This window comes from Lepidochelys kempii, chromosome 4 (assembly GCF_965140265.1).
Source record: "Lepidochelys kempii isolate rLepKem1 chromosome 4, rLepKem1.hap2, whole genome shotgun sequence".
Lineage (NCBI taxonomy): Eukaryota > Metazoa > Chordata > Testudines > Cheloniidae > Lepidochelys > Lepidochelys kempii.
This window is the reverse complement of record NC_133259.1, coordinates 56,379,161-56,400,849: the sequence shown is the minus strand read 5'-3', so window position 1 is coordinate 56,400,849 and position 21,689 is coordinate 56,379,161. Positions and strand designations below refer to the sequence as shown.

At 39.1% G+C, this 21,689-nt stretch overlaps 1 protein-coding gene across 1 annotated transcript in view; it reads left to right on the top strand.

The window, feature by feature from the left end:
• The window catches only part of IQCM (IQ motif containing M), an 86,821-nt gene that overhangs the window by 40,871 nt on the left and 24,261 nt on the right, over positions 1 to 21,689 (top strand). The window contains exon 5 of the mRNA XM_073343183.1: positions 10,063 to 10,221. Coding sequence (XP_073199284.1) covers positions 10,063 to 10,221 — 159 coding nt within the window. The remainder of the gene's footprint in view (positions 1 to 10,062; positions 10,222 to 21,689) is intronic.

Genomic DNA, 21,689 nt, shown 5'->3' with positions numbered 1-21,689 from the left:
CTAATAGATTAGTGAGGCGTGACTTCTCTTTACACAAGTCTTGACTCTTTCCTCATCATACTGTGTTTGTCCATATGTCTGATAATTTTGTTCTTAATTCAACCAATTTCTTGGTACTGAAGTTAGTACTTCTGGCCTGTAATTACCAGAATCATCTCTGGATCCTTTTTTAAAAATTGACATTACATTAGGTACCCTCCAATAGGTTATATATCACAGTTAGTAGCTTTTCAGTTTCATATCTGAGTTCCTAATTGTTCCGTAGTGCTTATTATGATTTAATTTATCAATTTGTTCCAAAACCTCCTCTGTTGACACATCAATCTGGAACAGTTCCTCAGATTTGTCACCTAAAAAGAATGACCCCTGGATGTGGGGATCTTCCCCATATCCTCTTCAATGAAGACTGATACAAAGAATTTATTTAGTTTCTCTGTAAGAGTCTTGTCTTTCCTGAGTGCTTCTCTAGCACCTCAATCATCCAGGGGCCCCACTGATTGCATGGCAGGCTTCCTGCATCTGATGTACTTCAAATATTTTTTTGCTGTTAGTTTTTGTGTCCTTAGCTAGCTGCTCTTCAAATTCTTCTTGGCCTGCCTTATTACACTTGCCAGAGTTTGCTTCTTTCTATTTTCTTCACTAGGATTTGACTTCCAGTTTTTACAGGATGCCTTTCGGCTCTGTCTCTTTTACTCTGCTATTTAGACATGATGGAATTTTTTGGTCCTCTTACTATTTTGTTTTGTTTTTAATTTATTTGGCGTATTCATTTAGTTTGAGCCTCTATTATGGTGTTTTTAAATAGTTTCCATGCAGTTTACAGTACTGTCACTCTTGTGACTGTTCCTTTTAATTTCCGTTTAACTGGCTTCCTCATTTCTGTGTAGTTCCTCTTTTTGAAGTTAAATGCAACTGTGATGGGTTATTTTGGCATTTCCCCCCTTCAGATATGTTAAATTTAATTACACTGTGGTTGCTCTTACTAAGTGGTGCAGCTATATTTACCTCTTGCACCAAATCCTGTGTGCCACTTAGGACTAAATCAAGAATTGCTTCTCCCCTTGTGGGTTCCAGCACAAGCTACTCCAAGAAGCAGCCATTTAATGTGTCTAGAAATGTTATCTATGCATCCATTCCTGAGGTGACATACCCAGTCAATATGAGGATAGTTGAAATCCCCCAGTATTATTCCTTTTCTTTTGCCTTTGTGAAACAAAAAAGACATTGAATAAACACAACGGACAGAAAATACACAATAATATATGGTATATTGCTGCAGAAGTCCAAAACACACTAATACACATAGAAAAACAAGTTTCTAAGCAGTTTTACAAAGCAAAAACATGAAATTACATAATATTAATTCAGCTATAGGAGGAGTATGAAAAATTTAATATTTTATTCAATACTGAGCACAAGTTCAAATATATTATTAACATTGTTTTTGTTTCTTTTGAGAAATCTGATATTAAGAATAATTACCTACATTCAATATTATCTTAATTGTATTATTAATAATGATAAACATTTGGAACTAAGTTGGCTTGATTTTCCCCGTCTCAGTTGTTTCCAGTAGAAGCTAACTATGAATGCTCTGTGAACAATTTTTAGATCATTTCATTGACTACAGAACAGCAGGGATAGGTAAACACTTTAGAATAAAATTACAGCAACTAGTTAATTTCACGGTAGCATAAATTTGAGTCTTTACTTGAAAAAAATCTAGATCTTTGGTTTACAAAGAGGTATTGAACATGAACAAACATCTTTTGATTCCAATGCTGTTTTGAAAGATTATTTACAAAAATACAGATAATATTAATAAAAAGCAAAACAAAATGATTACCCCTGTATTCTGATTAATCTTCTTGAGATGCCTGTTATGTTCATATTAGATCAGGGGATCTCAAACAGGGGGTCATGAGGTTATTACATGGGGGGGGTCATGAGCTGTCAGCATCCACCCCAAACCCCGCTTTGCCTCCAGCATTTATAATGGTGTTAAATATATAAAAACATGTTTTTAATTTATAAGGGGAATCACACTCAGAGGCTTTCTGTGTGAAAGGGGTCCCCAGTACAAAAGTTTGAGAAACCGTGTATTAGATCTTAACAGAAAAGGATAGGTCACAAATTAAATATGATTTTTATTTGATCAGAAACCAACAGGATAAATTAAGGAAGAGATTTTTTAAAAAACCTATAAGGGTTTAGGAGCACATTTTCAATTAGGCTTGCACTTCTAAATCCTTAGGTGCTTTGCAAATCACCTCTTAAGGTTCTTTTGGGTGTGATCTGTTCTCCTTTTAGGCCCCAATCCTGCAAAGATTTATACAGGTGCCTCATGATATACATTGTAAGTAGTTCCATTGACTTTAATGGGCCTACTTGCAAGCCCCAATTCAACAATCCATTTTAGCACATGCTATTCAGCAAAACACCTAAGTATCTGCTTAAGTCCCACTAAGGTTAATGGCCTTCAGCATAAAGTTAAAGTTAAGCATGTGCTTAAGTGTTGTGCTGAATAGGTATGGTTTTGTTTAACTAAAGCCACCACATATAAAACAAAGTAAATGTGCAGATCGTTTGCAGGATCAAGACTTTGGTGTTTTTGTAATTACTACAAAAAGGAGAATAGTCCCCTTCTCCATAATTCAGTAATAATAAAAATAATACTTATTATTATGCATTTAGATATTTATACAAATGCCCTACCAAATCTAAGACTGTAGCCCTCATTTTCGAGCTTCTTCTCTGTAAAAAGAAACGCAGATATTGACTTATGTTGAGGCTATAAAGATTTATTGTTTTTAGAGGCAAATTGTGACCAAGGCAATGCAGAGATCAGTATTTACTTCAAGGGATAATAACTCTGGATGTTCACCACTACTTGATGTCACTCTGTATACTATTACATACCTTCTCGATCACCTCATAAACATCTGGAAATCTTTTTTTATAGCTATTCCTTTATTAACTGTAACATTTTCTTTGGACAGCCTAAAAGAGAGTGAAAGATTAGCAGTCCAATCCAGCTCTTATTTAAGTCAATGGAAAGAACCTGAGTCATCTTTTCTCTGAAGTGAACATATCCAGTTCTCTTTATTGTTTTCCCCATCATTTTAATTTTTTAGATGTTTTATAATTTGCGTGACTATCTGAATTCTCTCCAGTCTGTCTTTTGTAATCAAAATTGATTATAGTACTTAATTTTGTGGTCAAACCAACTGGAGTTGCTAATATTCCTATAAAATGGGTAATTCCTATGTCCGATTATAGTATCTTTGGCACTTTCTGCATTTCAGGAAAAGTAGCTCAAATTAAATCTTTCTTACCCATCCCAGCTAGTAGCACACCATTAAACTGAATTAAATATAGGTAATTACTGTCAAAATATTTTTCCTCTGATTGTACATTGCCTGAATATAATTAAAGTGTTTTTAAAGCAATTATAACCCATTGTATGGTAATTTTACTTCTCTTAATTTACATATAATATTTTATTATATTAACAGAATCTAACTCAACATTTTGTGGTTTGACAAAAGCTTTGTATTGTTGACTCGCATTCAATTTGTCTGCCATTCTATACTTGTGAATTTGAGTATCCCTTCCTGTGTGAACCACATTATATTTGTCTTTAATGAATCTTATTTTATTGATCTTTTTGTCCATGATTCAAGATGGCTTATAATGCTGTTTGGCCTTATCCTGCAAGTCCTTGTGTGGTATACAGCAGTGAGTGTAAGGTTGCTGCAGTCCAGCACAAGTGTGAATTAAGCAGATGAATGATCCTGCTCCCATTATAGTGAAAAGCAAAACTCCCATTGACTTCACTGAGCAGAAATTAATCTCCAGCTTTCTGTACCCACACTACCCTGTTCTCAGGAATGTAGGGTATAAAAGGGGCAGAGGATGGGTGTCTGTAGAGACATTGACTTAAGTCTGATCTTATGTCATGCAAAAAGCTATTCACTCTTTTCTCACTGGCACTAGGCAGGAGTAATTTGATGGATATACCCTAATGCCTTCATTAATATAGGATTGTGTTCTCCTGAACTATTTGACCCAACCATTCCTTTTACTTAGTGTTTGCACATGCAGTTCCACATCTGTGCTGTGCATTATCAAGCCCTTTGTGATTCTTCATAGCTTCATGCCATACATAGATATGAACGATGTACTCACCACTGTATCCTCCAAGCTATTAAGAAAATATATTGAACACCAAATGGTCCAACTGTCCTCTCCTTTCACCTTGACATGAGCCATTACTAAAATATGTTCATTTTTTTTTTAGCAAAATGGTGATCTACATTTTGAAATTGTTGTGTGGAACAGTATCTCTTGCCTTACTATGGTAAATAAAGGGGCCACATTTTGTTGGTCCCACTGAGTTCAAATGGGGTTTGCAGGGTTGAACTAGTGGCTGTAACTGAAACAGAATTAAGCCCTGTAATAACAATACCTAGCTCTTAAATAGCATTTTTCATCAGTAGATCTCAAAGCACTTCACAAAGGATGCAAGTGTCATCACCCTCATTTACAGATGGGGAATCAGGCACAAAGAGGGGAAGTGACCCTCCTGAAGTCACCCAGTAGGCTAGTGGCAGAGCTGTGGATATAACCCAGGTCTCCCAACCTATCATCCAGTGGTCCATCCACTGAGCGACACTGCCTCCACTGTACAAAATGCCATGTCCTCCCTTTCTCCACTAAATGTGTTTTCTTGTCAACAAATTAAGTAAAAGATTCTATTGTGGATTTTACAGTCCGGGCCAGAGTAATGGAGATACAGCAGCAGTAGCTGGAGGCACTCTACCTGCAGAGTGCTGGAGCAGGCAAAGTAGGAGAGAACTCAGAATCTGGTCTTATAAGTTTTTAGAGGTGTAGCATTTCCCCTAGCACCATCCTCCAACCACCAACTGGTGGGCATAGGCAATGATCACTAACCTCCTATCCTAGTCATGTTCCCTCTGGAACGTGGGGTGCTTGTGGCTGGACTCGCCTGTGTCCGCTGTACATGAGAAGCACAAGCATTAACATTCTGACGGCTTCCTCCATAAGTATGCAAGAGATCAGGAGGGGCTCCCTGTTCCCTCTTTCCCCCCCCCCATGTATATCAGCAAAGAGGCAGGGAGATTCTCATCCAAAAGTGTGCTGATACTGTAATTCACATACACGTGTTTGTTTGTTCTATAGTGATATGCTACATACAGCTTTTCCTTATGCCATATACAATTATTTTCCCACCATGACAGAAAACAAAACATGGGCGACTAGCAAGAAGAGTAATTTAGTTGGCTTGGCCTTTTCAAAGAAAGAAATGGAAGATTGGTATTACCTATCTGGGTTCAAATTTAAAAAATGGCTTTCAAAACAAAAGACAATTTAACTGTTGGGCTTCCTGAAAGAGCAATCTTTATTTATAAAGATGTAGAAAGTGTGTTGTTTCACAGAACATCAAAATAATGGAAATTTCTTACCAGTATTGTGAGAATAATTTAATTAACCCATTCTTTATCAAAGAGTTTTAGGAACAGAATGGTCAGGGAATCCAATTTTAGATTTCCTAATGAACCCATCTGTGCCAAGCATTTAGATGTTTGATTAGAGAAAAATATGGTTTCCTGGTCTCCACATCCTGGAGGGAACAAAGGGAATGTTGTTTTGTAATCTCACAAGCCTGAGCACGTCAGCAGTTACTAGTGTTGCTTTCAACATGGGAGAACTTCCTGACAGGGAAAGGATTTTTCTAGCTGTCTGAACCAATAGAAATCAGAATGTTTGGTATAATAAACAGGCAATTGGTGCTTAAATGATTTGTATAACTGCTACAATTATAAACAAGAAATATTCTCATACACACGCATCAATCTATTTTTGTCTTCTGCTGTATGTTGTAAACTTTCTTAGTGTGCTATGCCTTCAGTTTAAAGTCTAATATTTAACAGATGCAGAGAGATGGACCTAATGTTGTTTACTGTATGAATGGTGTGAAGGGGCATTACAAAAATTAAGTTTGCCACCCCGAGAGCTGGGAGGCAATGAGGGAACGGAAGAATGGATCATTCGTCTTGAAGTTTGATAAGCGCTGGGTATTGTATTTTCCAGTACAAATTGAGAGTGCCTGTGGGGAAGTTACATTGTGTTAGGGTGGTTAATGGTAGTGATGGCACTGAGCAGGAGGCTCATGCAAGTTAATATATGTGATAGACATGTTTTGTCCCTGCCAATCCAAATTTTTACTATTTATCGCCTTTGCCAAAGGTTTGGGAGCTGCTTACAAATTGACTTCTTTGCTAGCTAGCAATTTGAATTTGAATTGTCTGTTCTGCAGTTCCCCTGGTATTTGTTTTTTCCTCTCCTTTAAAATAGGTAATATGTTTTGTCATTTTTCCAGTTCTGGGATCCTGGCTGTACTTTGTTAGTTTTCAGTAATAATACACAGTCACTTTCATACTACTGCTGCTAGTTTCATTAGCTCTCTGAGATGAATTCCATCTGATTTAGTGAACTTTCTTCTGTTACAATAAATCTGGTGTATATTACAAGATCAGCTATTGTTCTTCTTATTCAGCTTAGCCTGGATAATTCTGTTCTCCTTTACTTTTTAGAAAGGTGTGTATGAGTTTGGGTGAAGTAGGTGTTGTTAGTCTGGATAGGAACTGATAGTCTCCATCGATCACTTTATAGACTGCAATATTTTTAAATGTTTATACTGGTACGTGATGAGGACTGCCAGAATAGTCTGAAATGTTAACATGTTGTTGTCTCTATATTAAAAATGAGTAAACATCCCAGAACTCATGGTTTCTATATTTTTAATATGTTGCCGTTCACTGAAGTGAAAAAAATAAGACCTGGCTGTGCAATTAATAATAATTACTCCTGTGGGAAGATCCTCAGCTGGTATAAATTGTGGTAGCTCTATTTAAGTCACTGGAGTTGTGACAGTTTACACCAGCTGATGATCTGATGCTGGGTTTCAAATTTTGGATTGTTAAGTACAAAGGAATTTGTAAATAGTAACCAGGAAGTTTTATTCAATGTTGTTTCTTAAGTCATAAAGCCATTTTAAAATACAGCGTTATTGACTGTAACCCTTTGCATGGCCTCTCAGTATACCTGCTTGATTAGTCCTGCAGGTCATGTTCTTAGTCAAGTTTTAATAAACGTTTTGTCCTTTTTCCTCGTCATGTACTATAGGCATTTAATTATGATATCAATGATCCTTATATTTATTTTCCTAGATCGTATCACTCAGTGACATCCCTCTGAAACGCTTTCTTAGCAGTTTTGCCCTTCAACTGTAACTCCTGTTCCTCTACTTCTTCATTAATGATCTTGGAGTGCTTACATTAATGCTTAAAAGAAAATATTACATGTAAGATAGTTCCATTAATTTAGGAATAGGGACAGTCTATTTAGAGTCCCCTTTCCTTGTTCAAGGAGGAGAACATTTTTCATTTTGATAAATGAGCTGCCTTGTTTATAATTTTTTTTACTAATGAATAGAAAATAATTTGTTAAATAAAAATGGTATGACAAAAAAGTGTGACATACACTTATTTCATACTGAAGAAAATGAATGCAACATGAAGTGAGTTTACTGAACTGTGACCACAAATTTTAAAAGCTCAGATTTGAGAGCTGTGATGCCGTGGAGTTTAATTGTTAACCGGATACAGATTTTTTTGCCTCTGATCTTGGTTTCAGTATAGCTCAGATGGCTAACAACCAAAAATTATCAATGGTGGATGGCTGTGCAGTGGCATGAGATGCTTTCTAGTGGATGCCAAAGTTGTTCACACCTAGAAGCCCAATATTACCACAGTTGATAGTCTTGAAGGTGGGTTGTGTCTGGAGACTAACTGGTATGGGGAGTGAAATATCCCTCGCAGTACTTAGATGTGTTTCCTCCTGGCCAATACTGCCAATCTAATATGGAGAAACTTACACCACTTGCCTGTACTGTATGCAAAGATAGGATTGTAGTTTCCTGAACTGTCAGTCTAATGCTTTCAACAAGCATCAAGTTCACTTAAAAAATAAGCTGGTAGGAAATAGTTCCCAACGTATTTTAATAATGTATAATTCTGTGAATTATTGTGTCTTAACCCATTGAGTTATCATTTTAGGATTTATTACTTTTCTTTTTCTAGAATTTACACAATATGCTTAATATTATAAAAAACAAAGTGCATTCACAGTATCTGAAACATCTGCCCCATCGTTTCTCTAACTTTAAACACAAAAGAAGTCTTTCTCCTCAAACTGAATACCAACTCCAATGTTGCCAACTCCAATGATTTTACCATGATGGCATGATGTTCTGTATTTCATAAAGGTGATGGCTTTAAGAGATTGCATGAGAATCTCAGCTTTTATTAAAAAAGAAAGTAAGCATCTAGCCCTCATGGTTGAAGAGAAAAGCTGGAAAACAACAAGCAAGTGCACTCTAAAGGGTAAAAACAAACAAACAAACAGACGTCAAATAAGAAGAAACCAATATTAATAAATCTCACGGTATTTAAGTCAATATCGTGATTTTGGGGGAGGGCCTTACTCATGGTGTTTGAATGTTCGGAGGCTGGAATTCCACAATGAGAATAGAAGAGAGCTCTTGCACCCTGCTGTAAAGATCAGTGAACTGAAGCACCGTCAGTTCAGCCACATGAGTTGTGATACCCTCAGCCCTCTTTTGCAGGTGTTTTGTCTACTGTATGGTTAGCGTTTTTTGGCAATATTCATTAAACACCATGGACTTGATTCTGCACTGTGCCAAGGTGTGGGGTGTGTCAAAGAACTGGTCACAGCTCCTTCATTCTCAGCTGCCATGCCCAATATAAGTTAAAGCTACAAGGTGGAAGCTTTAACGTACGCCATTGATTAAAGGTTCCTCAAGTACCTTAAATCAGTGGAGAATTGGGTGCATTGGAGCTTCACTCTGTCACACCTACTCCCCTGATGACATCCCTTCTGAACCCCCAGAACACCCTTGACCTCCCTTACACCAAAATCAATGGGCCAAGTTGGACTGCTAAAGGACTGAGCCAGGGAGGGCTGCAGGACATTCTGGACTTATACCCTAGAATGGGTTTGTTTGTTTTCACAAGAACTGTGTGAGACTCGGCCAGAGGGCTGAGTCACCAAAGATCTGCCTGACAAGTGCAGCAGCCGGTGGGGCACCAGGAGCCTAGAAATTGAGGAAAAACTGATTGAGGCAGGCACACACACTCAACCAGGGGGTACTTGAAAGAGGTGGGGGCCACCCCATTAAAAGTGCCCATGCCTATTGACTTCAACAGAAGAACTTGTATGAGACCGTTATAGGACCAAATACTGTTGGTCTTTTTGATGTCAGTGTTATTTCATTTTGTTCTTACCATATCTTGTCAGCAACTGCCCATTTTAAATCATTGAAGAGACTGACTGCTTGCTTGAAGTTGTAGCTTATCTTTCATTTTCTCAAATAATTTACAGGCTGAAGCTTGAGGTAGTGCTGTTCATGACCAATTCATAGAAAGCATCTAGCCTGGGACTTTCAAAGGGAGTTATGCACCCAACCCTCAGAGATGTTCAACCCCTTTGAAAATCTCAGTCCTGAAAATTAGTATTGTGTGAGGAAACATATTCAATCGTACTATCTACTAGTGAGCATCATTACGGAATAAGCTTCTGTATATAATACCAGTTTAATTATTCGAATACTACTAATAAAATATCCCTATGAAGAATCCTAACATTGTGCTATATAATGCTTAATGGCCAAGATCATCATAAGGTGAAGCTATCCAAATTATACACCTTTACAATGATTGTGAAATCACATGCATTAACTGCGTAGCCTATGGTACTTCAATGGTTCAGCCTGCACAGGCTCAGGAGTCCAATTTAGGGTATGAAACAATCCCGAAGTGTGTGCTGAAGCCAAATATCCATGTGCAACTACCATTAATGTTAATGTGAATTGCATACATGTATCAAAAGAAAGGATACACCTCAGTATTTGAAGTGTAGTTGTAGGGCACTATATGAATGCTGTTTATTTGTTCCCAGGTCACCCTTCTGAAGTAACAACCATCAAGCAGCATCAAGCACTCGAAATGGCTTTCACACTATATCCTCCTGCTGGTGCAAAGCAGAGTACTGTAGTTCCTGTGAGGTCAACCTGGGTGCAACCTATAGTGGATGGAGAAGATGGATACATATATTTAGGTAAAATTTTAAAAGCCATATTAGGCTATGAATATAGTCAGGTGGATGAGGGTATTTTGCTTCAGCAATATGTGGTATAAGTTGTGTGTAGGCTATATCTCTATAGAAATGCTGAATAATAGATATAAACTTTCTAAATAAACCAAATATTTGATAGAAGTGATGTCAACATTTTGAGTTAAAAGCGCTGGCTTATAGGAGAACCTGCTACCAAATATATTTACTCAGCATTTTGGTAATGATTTTAATAGGTCTAACATTACGAAGGACCAATCTATAGTGTGCCTGTGCATCTATGTGAGACCCTTATCAGTAAAAATGCCATATTTCTACCTCTGGGTGGGTCAGACAGTAGAGAACCCATACAGAGGATCTCTGCACACCATGGAGTACAGCTGTGTAGCATCTCTCCACAATGGAATGTTGGGAAGGGAGAAGAAGTAGAATGGGTATCTTTGGCGTCTGCTAGCATTGTGTTTATGGGGACAGAGATGCCTGGCTGCTGTGGTAACGCCACAATACCATTGCAAAGTCAACCAAAAGGGCTTAGCGTGCCTCAGAGCAGGGTGGTGGCTTTCCATGACAGCAGAGGAGTGGGCCTGAGGGGGGATGTGACTGCAGCTCGTCAATTTGTGGGTATGTGAATGCATTGGCTGAAACCCCTAGCAGGGGAAAAGGAATTGCAAAGGCAAGAAGAGCAATCTTTTTTACTGACTATGGAGTATAGTAGCAGTTTCAGAGAATTTTTGCTGGTACTCTGAAGCCTGGGAAGGAGGAAGTCTTCCTTTACTCATCCCCTGTGGAGATCCCCTGTACAAAGCATTTGTAGTTTTGGCTCTGAGTGAGAATCCACAAAGCTAAAATTCCACATGGCTCACATCTGCTATTGCCTTTTCTCATAGTGCATCATGCAGCAGCAGCCCAACTATCTGTTGGAAACTGCATGTTAGTGCTGAATATCTTGCCATTCCCTCCCACACGCTTTATGAGAAATTTCCTGAGCTTATTAATTAGGCTGTGAGCCCATTTCCAAGATTTGGCCTGAAGTGGACAGCAAGTATGTTGCACAGAGGAGCTGAAATTAAGGGCACAGAAAGAAGATTGTATGCTGCTGCACGGTTGGGCCTTTTAAAATAACACATTTAAAGCAGAAGATTGGAGGAGAAGTAAATGGACATGGGTGGGAGTCGCTCCTCTCCTTTCCAACCAACATCCCATTGTCTGGTGGTGCATTGAAACAACAAAAAGTTGAACTGAAACTAAGTTGCAATGAGCCTTGACATTTTAACAATACACACTTCCTTTTTTTATAACTGCCTTATTACAACAGTGTTCCCACTGACAGCCAAAGTGATGCAGACATAATCCTATTATTTTCATGCTTTATATGCTTCATATCTCAGCCATGCCTTAAGTTACAAGGTCTTTATTAAAACTGAATTCCATTTATTATATGACTATTTTCATAGGATGATATTGCATGACAATTAACAGTTACAAGCTTGTTGCTGAAAACAAATTGTGAGAGGATTCTTTTTAACCTGTAGATGCATCGCTGTTTCTGCACCAAACGCATAAACTAGCACTGTTTTTAAATATGCTTGAATTATTGCTATAAAGTGATGCCTGATCTTTTGATTTGGCCAGATTTTTAGCTGATGTAAATTGTCATAGCTCCATTGACTTCAGCAGAGCTAGGTCAATTTACGCCAACTGTGGATTGGGGCCTTTTTTGTTAGGGTAATTAAACCTGCCAGCATCTGTAGTATTTAAATGCTTGTCCATGAGTTGATTGATTTTCTAGCCAATAACTTCACTTCTAAAATGCTTATTTAGATCTTTGATAGAACATTAGTGTGTTGAATTTGGATTATCGTTCTTATCTACATTATATAGAAGAGAAGACAAAAGTGGATCTTCAAATGAGATTATGTTGTATATAGTAAAGGCTACTTCTGAAAGCCTTTATAGTTTTTTCTAAGTGACCGGCATATTGCATCTTTTTGAGTTACCATGGTCATTAAACCAGTTGACAAGTAAGAGGCAGCAGTAGCCTTGAAAAGAGATTAGTCTATTAAAGGAGGACTTTCTGTAGCTCAGTGACTCCCCTTCCTATAAACATTTTAGGAAAAATAGCCCTGGAAATTTATTGTGTGTGTGTATACTCATAAAAACTGGTACAGAATCCAGACATAACTCTTTTTACTATTGATTCTGTTTCTGTGGCTTCTGAGATGTGTTGAACTTTCATCAGATAATTGAGTAGCAGTTATCTGCTGGTTTACAGGAAGTAAAGATTCATGCGATTTAAATAAACAGAAATGGACTTTTTAAAGCAGGGGTTCTCAAACTGGGGGTCGTGACCCCTCGGGGTTTTGAGGTTATTACATGGGGGGTCATGAGCTGTCAGCCTCCACCCCAAGCCCTGCTTTGCCTCCAGCATTTATAATGGTGTTAAATATATAAAAGTGTTTTTAATTTATAAGGGGGGGTCACACTCAGAGGCTTTCTGTGTGAAAGGGGTCCCCAGTACAAAAGTTTGAGAACCTCTCTGTATTTTCAGAGTACAGTAGCTTTATTCATCTCATTGATCTATATGGCATGTTTTTGGGAGGCCATTCCATAAAGCTTCTTCATTTATATTAACTGATATTCCCCCCTCCCCCCGCCATTTCCTATTGGTAATGTTTCAACATCTCTTTTGTTAAGGACGAGTGACCTTCATTGAATTTTTGCATTGGAAAATGGCAGAAAATATGCAATTCTACTTAGAATGTGCTATTTTTGTATAGTGACTTTTCCAGCTCAATGTATTTGCTATCTTGCATATTCAGAGTTATATCTGATTACTTTTCTGATTAAAGAGTCTGATAAATCCCCTCTACTCTCCCCTTATCTAGTGAGTGATAGCTATGTTTTGATTTTAGAATTTTTATCACTGGCAATGTATGAGCCAGAAAATGAAGCTTAATGCTTATCTTCCGCGTTCTTTGCAGGACCAGCAATCATTTATATTAATTTTAATTAATAAAACCTTTAGTCTTTAATTGTGAACTGGGCAGATTTGATAAAGAAATCACTTGGACACCATAAACATGGAATTAAGCAATGCCATTTTTAGAATCAGTTCTCAAGGTAGAGATGCACTTAAGGTTAGAATTCTTTGAACTTCTGGTTTTCTCTCTAGGATCTGAGGAAGGCCACCTTGGTGGGGGTGAATTATCGATTATCTTGTTGGGACAAATCAATAGAATAACTTAACTAAGAACACTATTAAACATTAGCAAAACTAATTATATTGTTTTCTCAAAAGTAATTACTTTTCTCTCAAGATGAATAAACATTGCAGAAATAATTTAATATACAATAAAGATTTAAAAGCAATCTTTTCTAAGGAAATTGTATTAATTTTTCACAGGGCCAAAACGATCCTTTTATGTAAATAAAGGCCACTTGAAAGTGAGAGAGTGGCTAACTAAATAAACAATATTACTCACCTTCATTTTCTTTTTTTTTCTTGGTCTTGGATGCAGGGGGCGATGGTTGGTGTTCCCAGTTAGGTCTGTATATTTCTGGAAATGGGGTTTCTGGGCTGATTTGGTTCCCATATTCCATAATCTCATATTCCATATTCCTCTAATCTCCCCATGGAAGCTGGTAGGGTTTGTAAGGACTACCATGCTACAAAAGGAGTCCTGTGAGAGAATGAAAATTTGCTCTCACTACCAGCTCCTGTAGTATTAAGCACATGCATTTGGGTCATTCTGCCCTAAACTACTCCCTACACGGAGTGGTGGGGGGAGATCCAGTGTATTTCAATTGATAGATCAATTAAGCTAGGACAGGAGATCTAGGTTTTATTCACACTGACTTGCTGTGTCACCTTGGCCAAACCACTTCAACTCTCTGTGCCTGTTTTCCCATTTGTAAAATAAGGATAATGTTATATACCCACTTTTGTAAAGCACTTTGAGATGGGCAGATGAAGAACTATCCATGGAAATACTAATCAGTAGTAGTATTATTAGTAAACTTTTTTGATGTGTCAGCAATTAACCTCAGTTTGTATTTAGATGGGATTAATAATAAGTAATAATTATATTTATTAAGCATCCTTTTCTCCAAAAGCCCTATGGAACAATGATATGCTGCCAATCACTTAATAAGGGGTTCCCATTGCAATTTTCCTTTCCTTGTGACAAAATCCTTGAACCAGTGGTATGTATGTTTGCAGAGAAGTGAGGTCTATGACTAGGAAACCTATATAATTATTTTTACACTGGAACAAAGCCATTTTCTCAATATAATAACCAAGCAAGCAGGCAACACATCAGAGCAAACAATCCTAGAGTCACTGTACTTGCTGGAAATACGTATATTTTTTTCTTGAAAAATATAAAATATATTGACAGCATAGCACAGTGTTTAGCATGTATAACTTGAATGTGGAGGGAAGAGTTGAGGAAGATTTTTTGGGGGGTTGGGGGGTAAAGCCTTTCCTGGAAAATTAATTTACAAAACAAACATTTTGTGTTCTGGTCCAAAGTCTTTCCATTGACTTCAATGAGAACTTGGATCAGGCCCTTGGTGCATTCCAAGCATGAACACTTTGCACTTCAGTAATTATTTCATGGGGGATGATTTAAGGATTTCAAGGATGATTTAGTAGCAGAATTCAGTGAGGTAGGGAGGGGGATGACTCCATCAGAAGGTGGGAAATCACCGTAATCTTCCCTTTAATATTATAATGGTATTCTAACAAATGGTTCCATGTGTACCCTCTGTCACTGACTTGGGGAACTGTACTGTTGTGCAGTAGTATACTGCAAACATAATGGAATTAGAAAGGTATTCATGAAATTTCAAAAGAAAAGAATAAATGGAGGGCGTTCAGCAACACAGGGGACAAAATGGGAGGGTTAAAACACTTATAAAATAAGGGAACAGCTCTGACCATTCTGAATAAGAACAAGAGAAGAGGGGGATATTTCAGATGTTGTTTGAATGTATATATGTAGTATAGATTACCTCTTTATTTTAGCTTTGATATTACTATCTTGATTACTGAGCTGTTTAACAGCATGATTTAATTTACATGGTGTAGCCTCAAAAATAAAAGAAGTAGATATTATAGAGCTAACAAGGAAAACTCTACATAGTGTCAGTTTGGAATAAAAGCTTCTAATGATGTGTTTCGAACAGCCTCCTGTTTTCAATAAATTGTCTACAGAGTGAAATTCATCCACTGAACAATCTAATACATAAAAATTAATCAAAATGTCCCATTAATTAAGTATATTTACTGAGTCCCATTCATTAAAAATGCTTGCAAATGACATGTTTTTGTCACAGATCTTGAACAATACATATCATTTCAGATTTATGCTGAATAAGTAGTTCATAAGAAATGTTAAAATGAATGCAGTTATGTATCAGCAGAAAATATAGAATACACACAGTAGTTACATGAAAAGTCTCAAAATAATGGGCAGGTTAGCATTGTACTATATTTCCTATGCACAGAGGAGTAGGTTAAGGACTGCAGGTAAATTTTTCAAATTGCCTAAGTTTCAAAAATTTCTCAGCCTGTAGTAGCCTAAATCTCACTGAAAATTAACGGGACATTGACTCCGAAGGGTCATCCTAGGATGTGGGAGACCTGGCTAGAGCTGAGCAAATAATTGATTTTTGATTAGCCAAAATGAAAAACCAAAAAAACTTTTGTCTGGGTTGAACAAAAGGTTTTGATCCCCATTTTAAATGGGCATTTCTGATTTTTTTTTCTTTTTTTGGCCATAACTATTAGCCAATTTGATTAGAATTCACAAATGATTTCAATGCCCCCCAAAATGCATTACTGTAACTAATGCATTTGCTATTTACTGAAAAAATTTCACTCAGTTCTAAACTGGGTCAAATGACCCATTTATGCAGCTCCAACCCTAGGTGCCTAGCTCACATGGAAATCAATGTGAGTTAGGCAAGTAGGCACTTTTGAAAATCTCATTAGGTGCCCATCTGAATCTTTAAGTACATAAATACCTTTAAAATGTGTCCCTAAGTGCCTAAATCTCTTTTGTAAATGGGACTTTATCTCCCAAGTCACTTAAACACTTTAGAAAATCTTATTCTGGATCAGTTTGTCAGCCCTCTAATGTTCTCAGTACATTTTTGTGTTCATGTATTTCCTTTTTTTCCTGTATTAAAAACTGTAAATTTAAAGGCGGCAAAGTCCTGTGGTACTTTATAGACTAACAGATGTACTGGAGCATAAGCTTTCGTGGGTGAATACCCACTTTGTCAGATGCAGATGGGTGAATAACCACTTCGTCAGATGCATCTGACGAAGTGGGTATTCGCCCACGAAAGCTTATGCTCCAATACGTCTGTTAGTCTATAAGGTGCCACAGGACTCTCTGCCGCTTTTACAGATCCAGACTAATACAGCTACCCCTCTGATACTTGTAAATTTAAAGGAAAAACATAGTCTTTGGGATTAATCAAGCTAAATTGTTTTATTTAAATATGTAGTAAGTCATTTTACAAATATTATTTACTCAATCTAATTAAAGAAGTATGTAAAAAAAAAAGGTATGTGCAAATGAAAAAATATAGTCAGCCCTGACCGTAGTGGGTGCAATTGAAGTCTTGAGTTCAGCACAAGACCATAATTGTACAGTAGAGTTCAACACAGTAGACCATAATTGTCTCAAAGGAATCATTACACTCTATTATGTGCATAGTCCCTATACCATACATACAATATTGAATACTTAAACTATGGGATTCCCACAACAGAGATATATAGTTTGAGATTCTGTTGGGAATAGAGCTGACTCAAATTGGGAATTTCCTGTGCATGGGAAATTTAGACATTTCAAAATATGGTTTTGATGATTCAGACTGAGTTTAAATTTTGTAGACATTTCTTCTGAACTGGGGATTCTGACAAATTTCATTTAGGAAACTTCAAAACACCAAAATGGCAGAGCTGAGAGCCTCAACTTTGAGAGCCACAGCTTGCCTGCATCTTCATGTTCTCTCCACAGGTACTAATGCGGAGAGTGGACTAGATGATACGTCTGAGGGAAGGAACAGAAGGAGACTCCGCCGATTGGAAGGCATGAGATGCATTGTCCTAGGGTTGGGGGTTCCACGACCACCGCTCCCAGGAGAAGGAGGCAGGTGGTGGTTGTCAGGGACTCTCTCCTCAGGGGGACTGAGGCATCTATCTGCCGCCCCAACCGGGAAAACCGAGAAGTCTGCTGCTTGCCAGGAGCTAGGATTCACGATGTGACAGAGAGACTGCCGAGAGTCATCAAGCCCTCGGATCGCTACCCCTTCCTGTTTCTCCATGTGGGCACGAATACTGCCAAGAATGACCTTGAGTGGATCACTGCAGACTACGTGGCTCTGGGAAGAAGGATAAAGGAGTTTGAGGCGCAAGTGGTCTTCTCGTCCATCCTCCCTGTGGAAGGAAAAGGCCTGGGTAGAGACCGTCGAATCGTGGAAGTCAACGAATGGCTACACAGGTGGTGTCAGAGAGAAGGCTTTGGATTCTTTGACCATGGGAGTGTTCCAAGAAGGAGGAGTGCTAGGCAGAGACGGGCTCCAACTAACGAAGAGAGGGAAGAGCATCTTCGCAAGAAGGCTGGCTAACCTAGTTAGGAGGGCTTTAAACTAGGTTCACTGGGGGAAGGAGACCAAAGCCCTGAGGTAAATGGGGAAGTGAGATACCGGGAAGAAGCACGAGCAGGAGCACGCGAGAGGGCAGGGCTCCTACCTCATACTGAGAAAGAGGGACGATCAGTGAGTTATCTCAAGTGCCTATACACAAATGCAAGAAGCCTGGGAAACAAGCAGGGAGAACTGGAAGTCCTGGCACAGTCAAGGATTTATGATGTAATTGGAATAACAGAGACTTGGTGGGATAACTCACATGACTGGAGTACTGTCATGGATGGATATAAACTGCTCAGGAAGGACAGGCAGGGCAGAAAAGGTGGGGGAGTTGCATTGTATGTAATGAGTATGACTGCTCAGAGCTCAAGTATGAAACTGCAGAAAAACCTGAGTGTGTCTGGATTAAGTTTAGAAGTGTAAGCAACAAGGGTGATGTCGTGGTGGGAGTCTGCTATAGACCACTGGACCACGGGGATGAGGTGGACGAGGCTTTCTTCCAGCAACTCACAGAAGTTACTAGATCACAGGCCTGGTTCTCATGGGAGACTTCAATCACCCTGATATCTGCTGGGAGAGCAATACAGCGGTGCACAGACAATCCAGGAAGTTTTTGGAAAGTGTAGGGGACAATTTCCTGGTGCAAGTGCTGGAGGAACCAACTAGGGGCAGAGCTCTTCTTGACCTGCTGCTCACAAACTGGGAAGAATTAGTAGGGGAAGCTAAAGTGGATGGGAACCTGGGAGGCAGTGACCATGACATGGTCGAGTTCAGGATCCTGACACAGGGAAGAAAGGAGAGCAGCAGAATACGAACCCTGGACTTCAGAAAAGCAGACTTTGACTCCCTCAGGGAATTGATGGGCAGGATCCCCTGGGAGAATAACATGAGGGGGGAAAGAGTCCAGGAGAGCTGGCTGTATTTTAAAGAATCCTTATTGAGGTTACAGGGACAAACCATCCTGATGTGTAGAAAGAATAGTAAATATGGCAGGTGACCAGCTTGGCTTAACAGTGAAATCCTTGCTGATCTTAAACACAAAAAAAGAAGCTTACAAGAAGTGGAAGATTGGACAAATGACCAGGAAAGAGTATAAAAATATTGCTCGGGCATGTAGGAGTGAAATCAGGAAGGCCAAATCACACCTGGAGTTGCAGCTAGCAAGCGATGTTAAGAGTAACAAGAAGGGTTTCTTCAGGTATGTTAGCAACAAGAAGAAAGTCAAGGGTAGTGTGGGCCCTTACTGAATGAGGGAGGCAACCTAGTGACAGAGGACGTGGAAAAAGCTAATGTGCTCAATGCTTTTTTTGCCTCTGTCTTCACAAACAAGGTCAGCTCCCAGACTACTGCACTGGGCAGCACAGCATGGGGAGGAGGTGACCAGCCCTCTGTGGAGAAAGAAGTGGTTCAGGACTATTTAGAAATGCTGGACGAGCACAAGTCCATGGGGCCGGATGTGCTGCATCCGAGAGTGCTAAAGGAGTTGGCGGATGTGATTGCAGAGCCATTGGCCATTATCTTTGAAAACTCATGCTGATCGGGGAAGTCCCAGACAACTGGGAAAAGGCTAATGTAGCGCCCATCTTTAAAAAAGGGAAGAAAGAGGATCCTGGGAACTACAGGCCAGTCAGCCTCACCTCAGTCCCTGGAAAAATCATGGAGCAGGTCCTCAAGGAATCAATTCTGAAGCACTTAGAGGAGAAGAAAGTGATCAAGAACAGTCTGCATGGATTCACCAAGGGCCAGTCATACCTGACTAATCTAATTGCCTTCTATGATGAGATAACTGGCTCTGTGGATGAGGGGAAAGCAGTGGACGTGTTGTTCCTTGACTTTAGCAAAGCTTTTGACACAGTCTCCCACAGTATTCTTGCCTGCAAGTTAAAGAAGTATGGGCTGGATGAATGGACTATAAGGTGGATAGAAAGTTGGCTAGATTGTCGGGCTCAATGGGTAGTGATCAATGGCTCCATGTCTAGTTGGCAGCCAGTATCAAGTGGAGTGCCCCAAGGATCGGTCCTCGGGCCAGTTTTGTTCAATATTTTCATTAATGATCTGGAGGATGGTGTGGATTGCACTCTCTGCAAGTTTGCAGATGACACTAAACTGGGGGGTTGGGGACAAATTAGAGGATTGGGCCAAAAGAAATCTGATGAGGTTCAACAAGGACAAGTGCAGAGTCCTGCACTTAGGACAGAAGAATCCCATGCACCGCTACAGACTAGAGACCAAATGGCTCGGCAGCAGTTACAGTGGACGAGAAGCTGGATATGAGTCAACAGTGTGCCCTTGTTGCCAAGAAGGCCAATGGCATTTTGGGTTGTATATGTAGGGGCATTGCCAGCAGATTGAAGGACGTGATCGTTCCCCTCTATTCGACATTGGTGAGGCCTCATCTGGAGTACTGTGTCCAGTTTTGGGCCCCACACTACAAGAAGGATGTGGATAAATTGGAAAGAGTCCAGCAGAGGGCAACAAAAATGATTAGGGGACTGGAACACATGACTTATGAGGAGAGGCTGAGGGAACTGGGATTGTGTAGTCTGCAGAAGAGAAGAATGAGGGGGGATTTGATAGCTGCTTTCAACGACCTGAAAGGGGATTCCAAAGAGGATGGATCTAGACTGTTCTCAGTGGTAGCTGGTGACAGAACAAGGAGTAATGGTCTCAACTTGCAGTGGGGGAGGTTTCAGTTAGATATTAGGAAAAACTTTTTCACTAGGAGGGTGGTGAAACACTGGAATGGGTTACCTAGGGAGGTGGTGGAATCTCCTTCCTTAGATATTTTTAAGGTCAGGCTTGACAAAGCCCTGGCTGGGATGATTTAATTGGGGACTGGTCCTGCCTTGAGCAGGGGGTTGGACTAGATGACCTCCTGAGGTCCCTTCCAACCCTGATATTCTATGATTCTATTATTAGGGATCCTGGAAGCCCTGAAAACCCTGGTGGAGCCATGAGTGGAGTCCAGGGTGTGTGTACACAGCATTTTGGAGGAAGCCTCCCAATTTAGGCTGACAGACTTGGGTTAGTAGGGCTTGTACTAGTGCTCTAAAAATAGCTATATAGCTAGGACTGAAATTGAGGCTTAGGCTGGAGTTTGGACACTGAAGCCTAGGGATGGGGCTGGGCTGGGCTGCTCGCTCCAAAATACTGTGTAGATACCGTCTCATGCTTCCTGTTCCTCTACAAGTAATTTCATGCTTGACAAACCAACATTTTCTGATGAAAGTCTGTTGGAATTACATAAGTCTGATCCAGGTAAGCACAAAGGTCCATGCACCCAGATGAGATTGTAGTATTGGGTCCATAGAGAAAGATATTAAAAATGGCAGATCCAAGCAAGACCGCTAAAAGTTTAAAATGAAAATATTTGGTTTTTAATACCTTACTTGAACACACTGTCTTGGTGCCCTTGTGATAGTAATTTATTTATAATTTTAACAGATGCAAGACTTGGATTTTTTTTTCTGGGACAATTCTTTATTGACTAATGAACCAGAAGAACAGCTTCATGCTTGCAGTCAAGAAACTCAATAATGTCAAATCTGTGATTCATACTTGCAGTCGTTTGAATATGAAAACAACTGATACAATACATTTCTAAAAACATTTTAGGAAACTGTAAATTTCTTAAGCTTTATTTTCTTGTTCTTTGAAACATACTTTCTATTTATTATTCTATTACTATATATTACTTACATTAGGCTTGTCTGATTTAACTAGCTAGCATGGTAGTTTTTCCAGTTATGTTTATACTGGTATTTCTCTAACATTTAAGAAAAACAAGA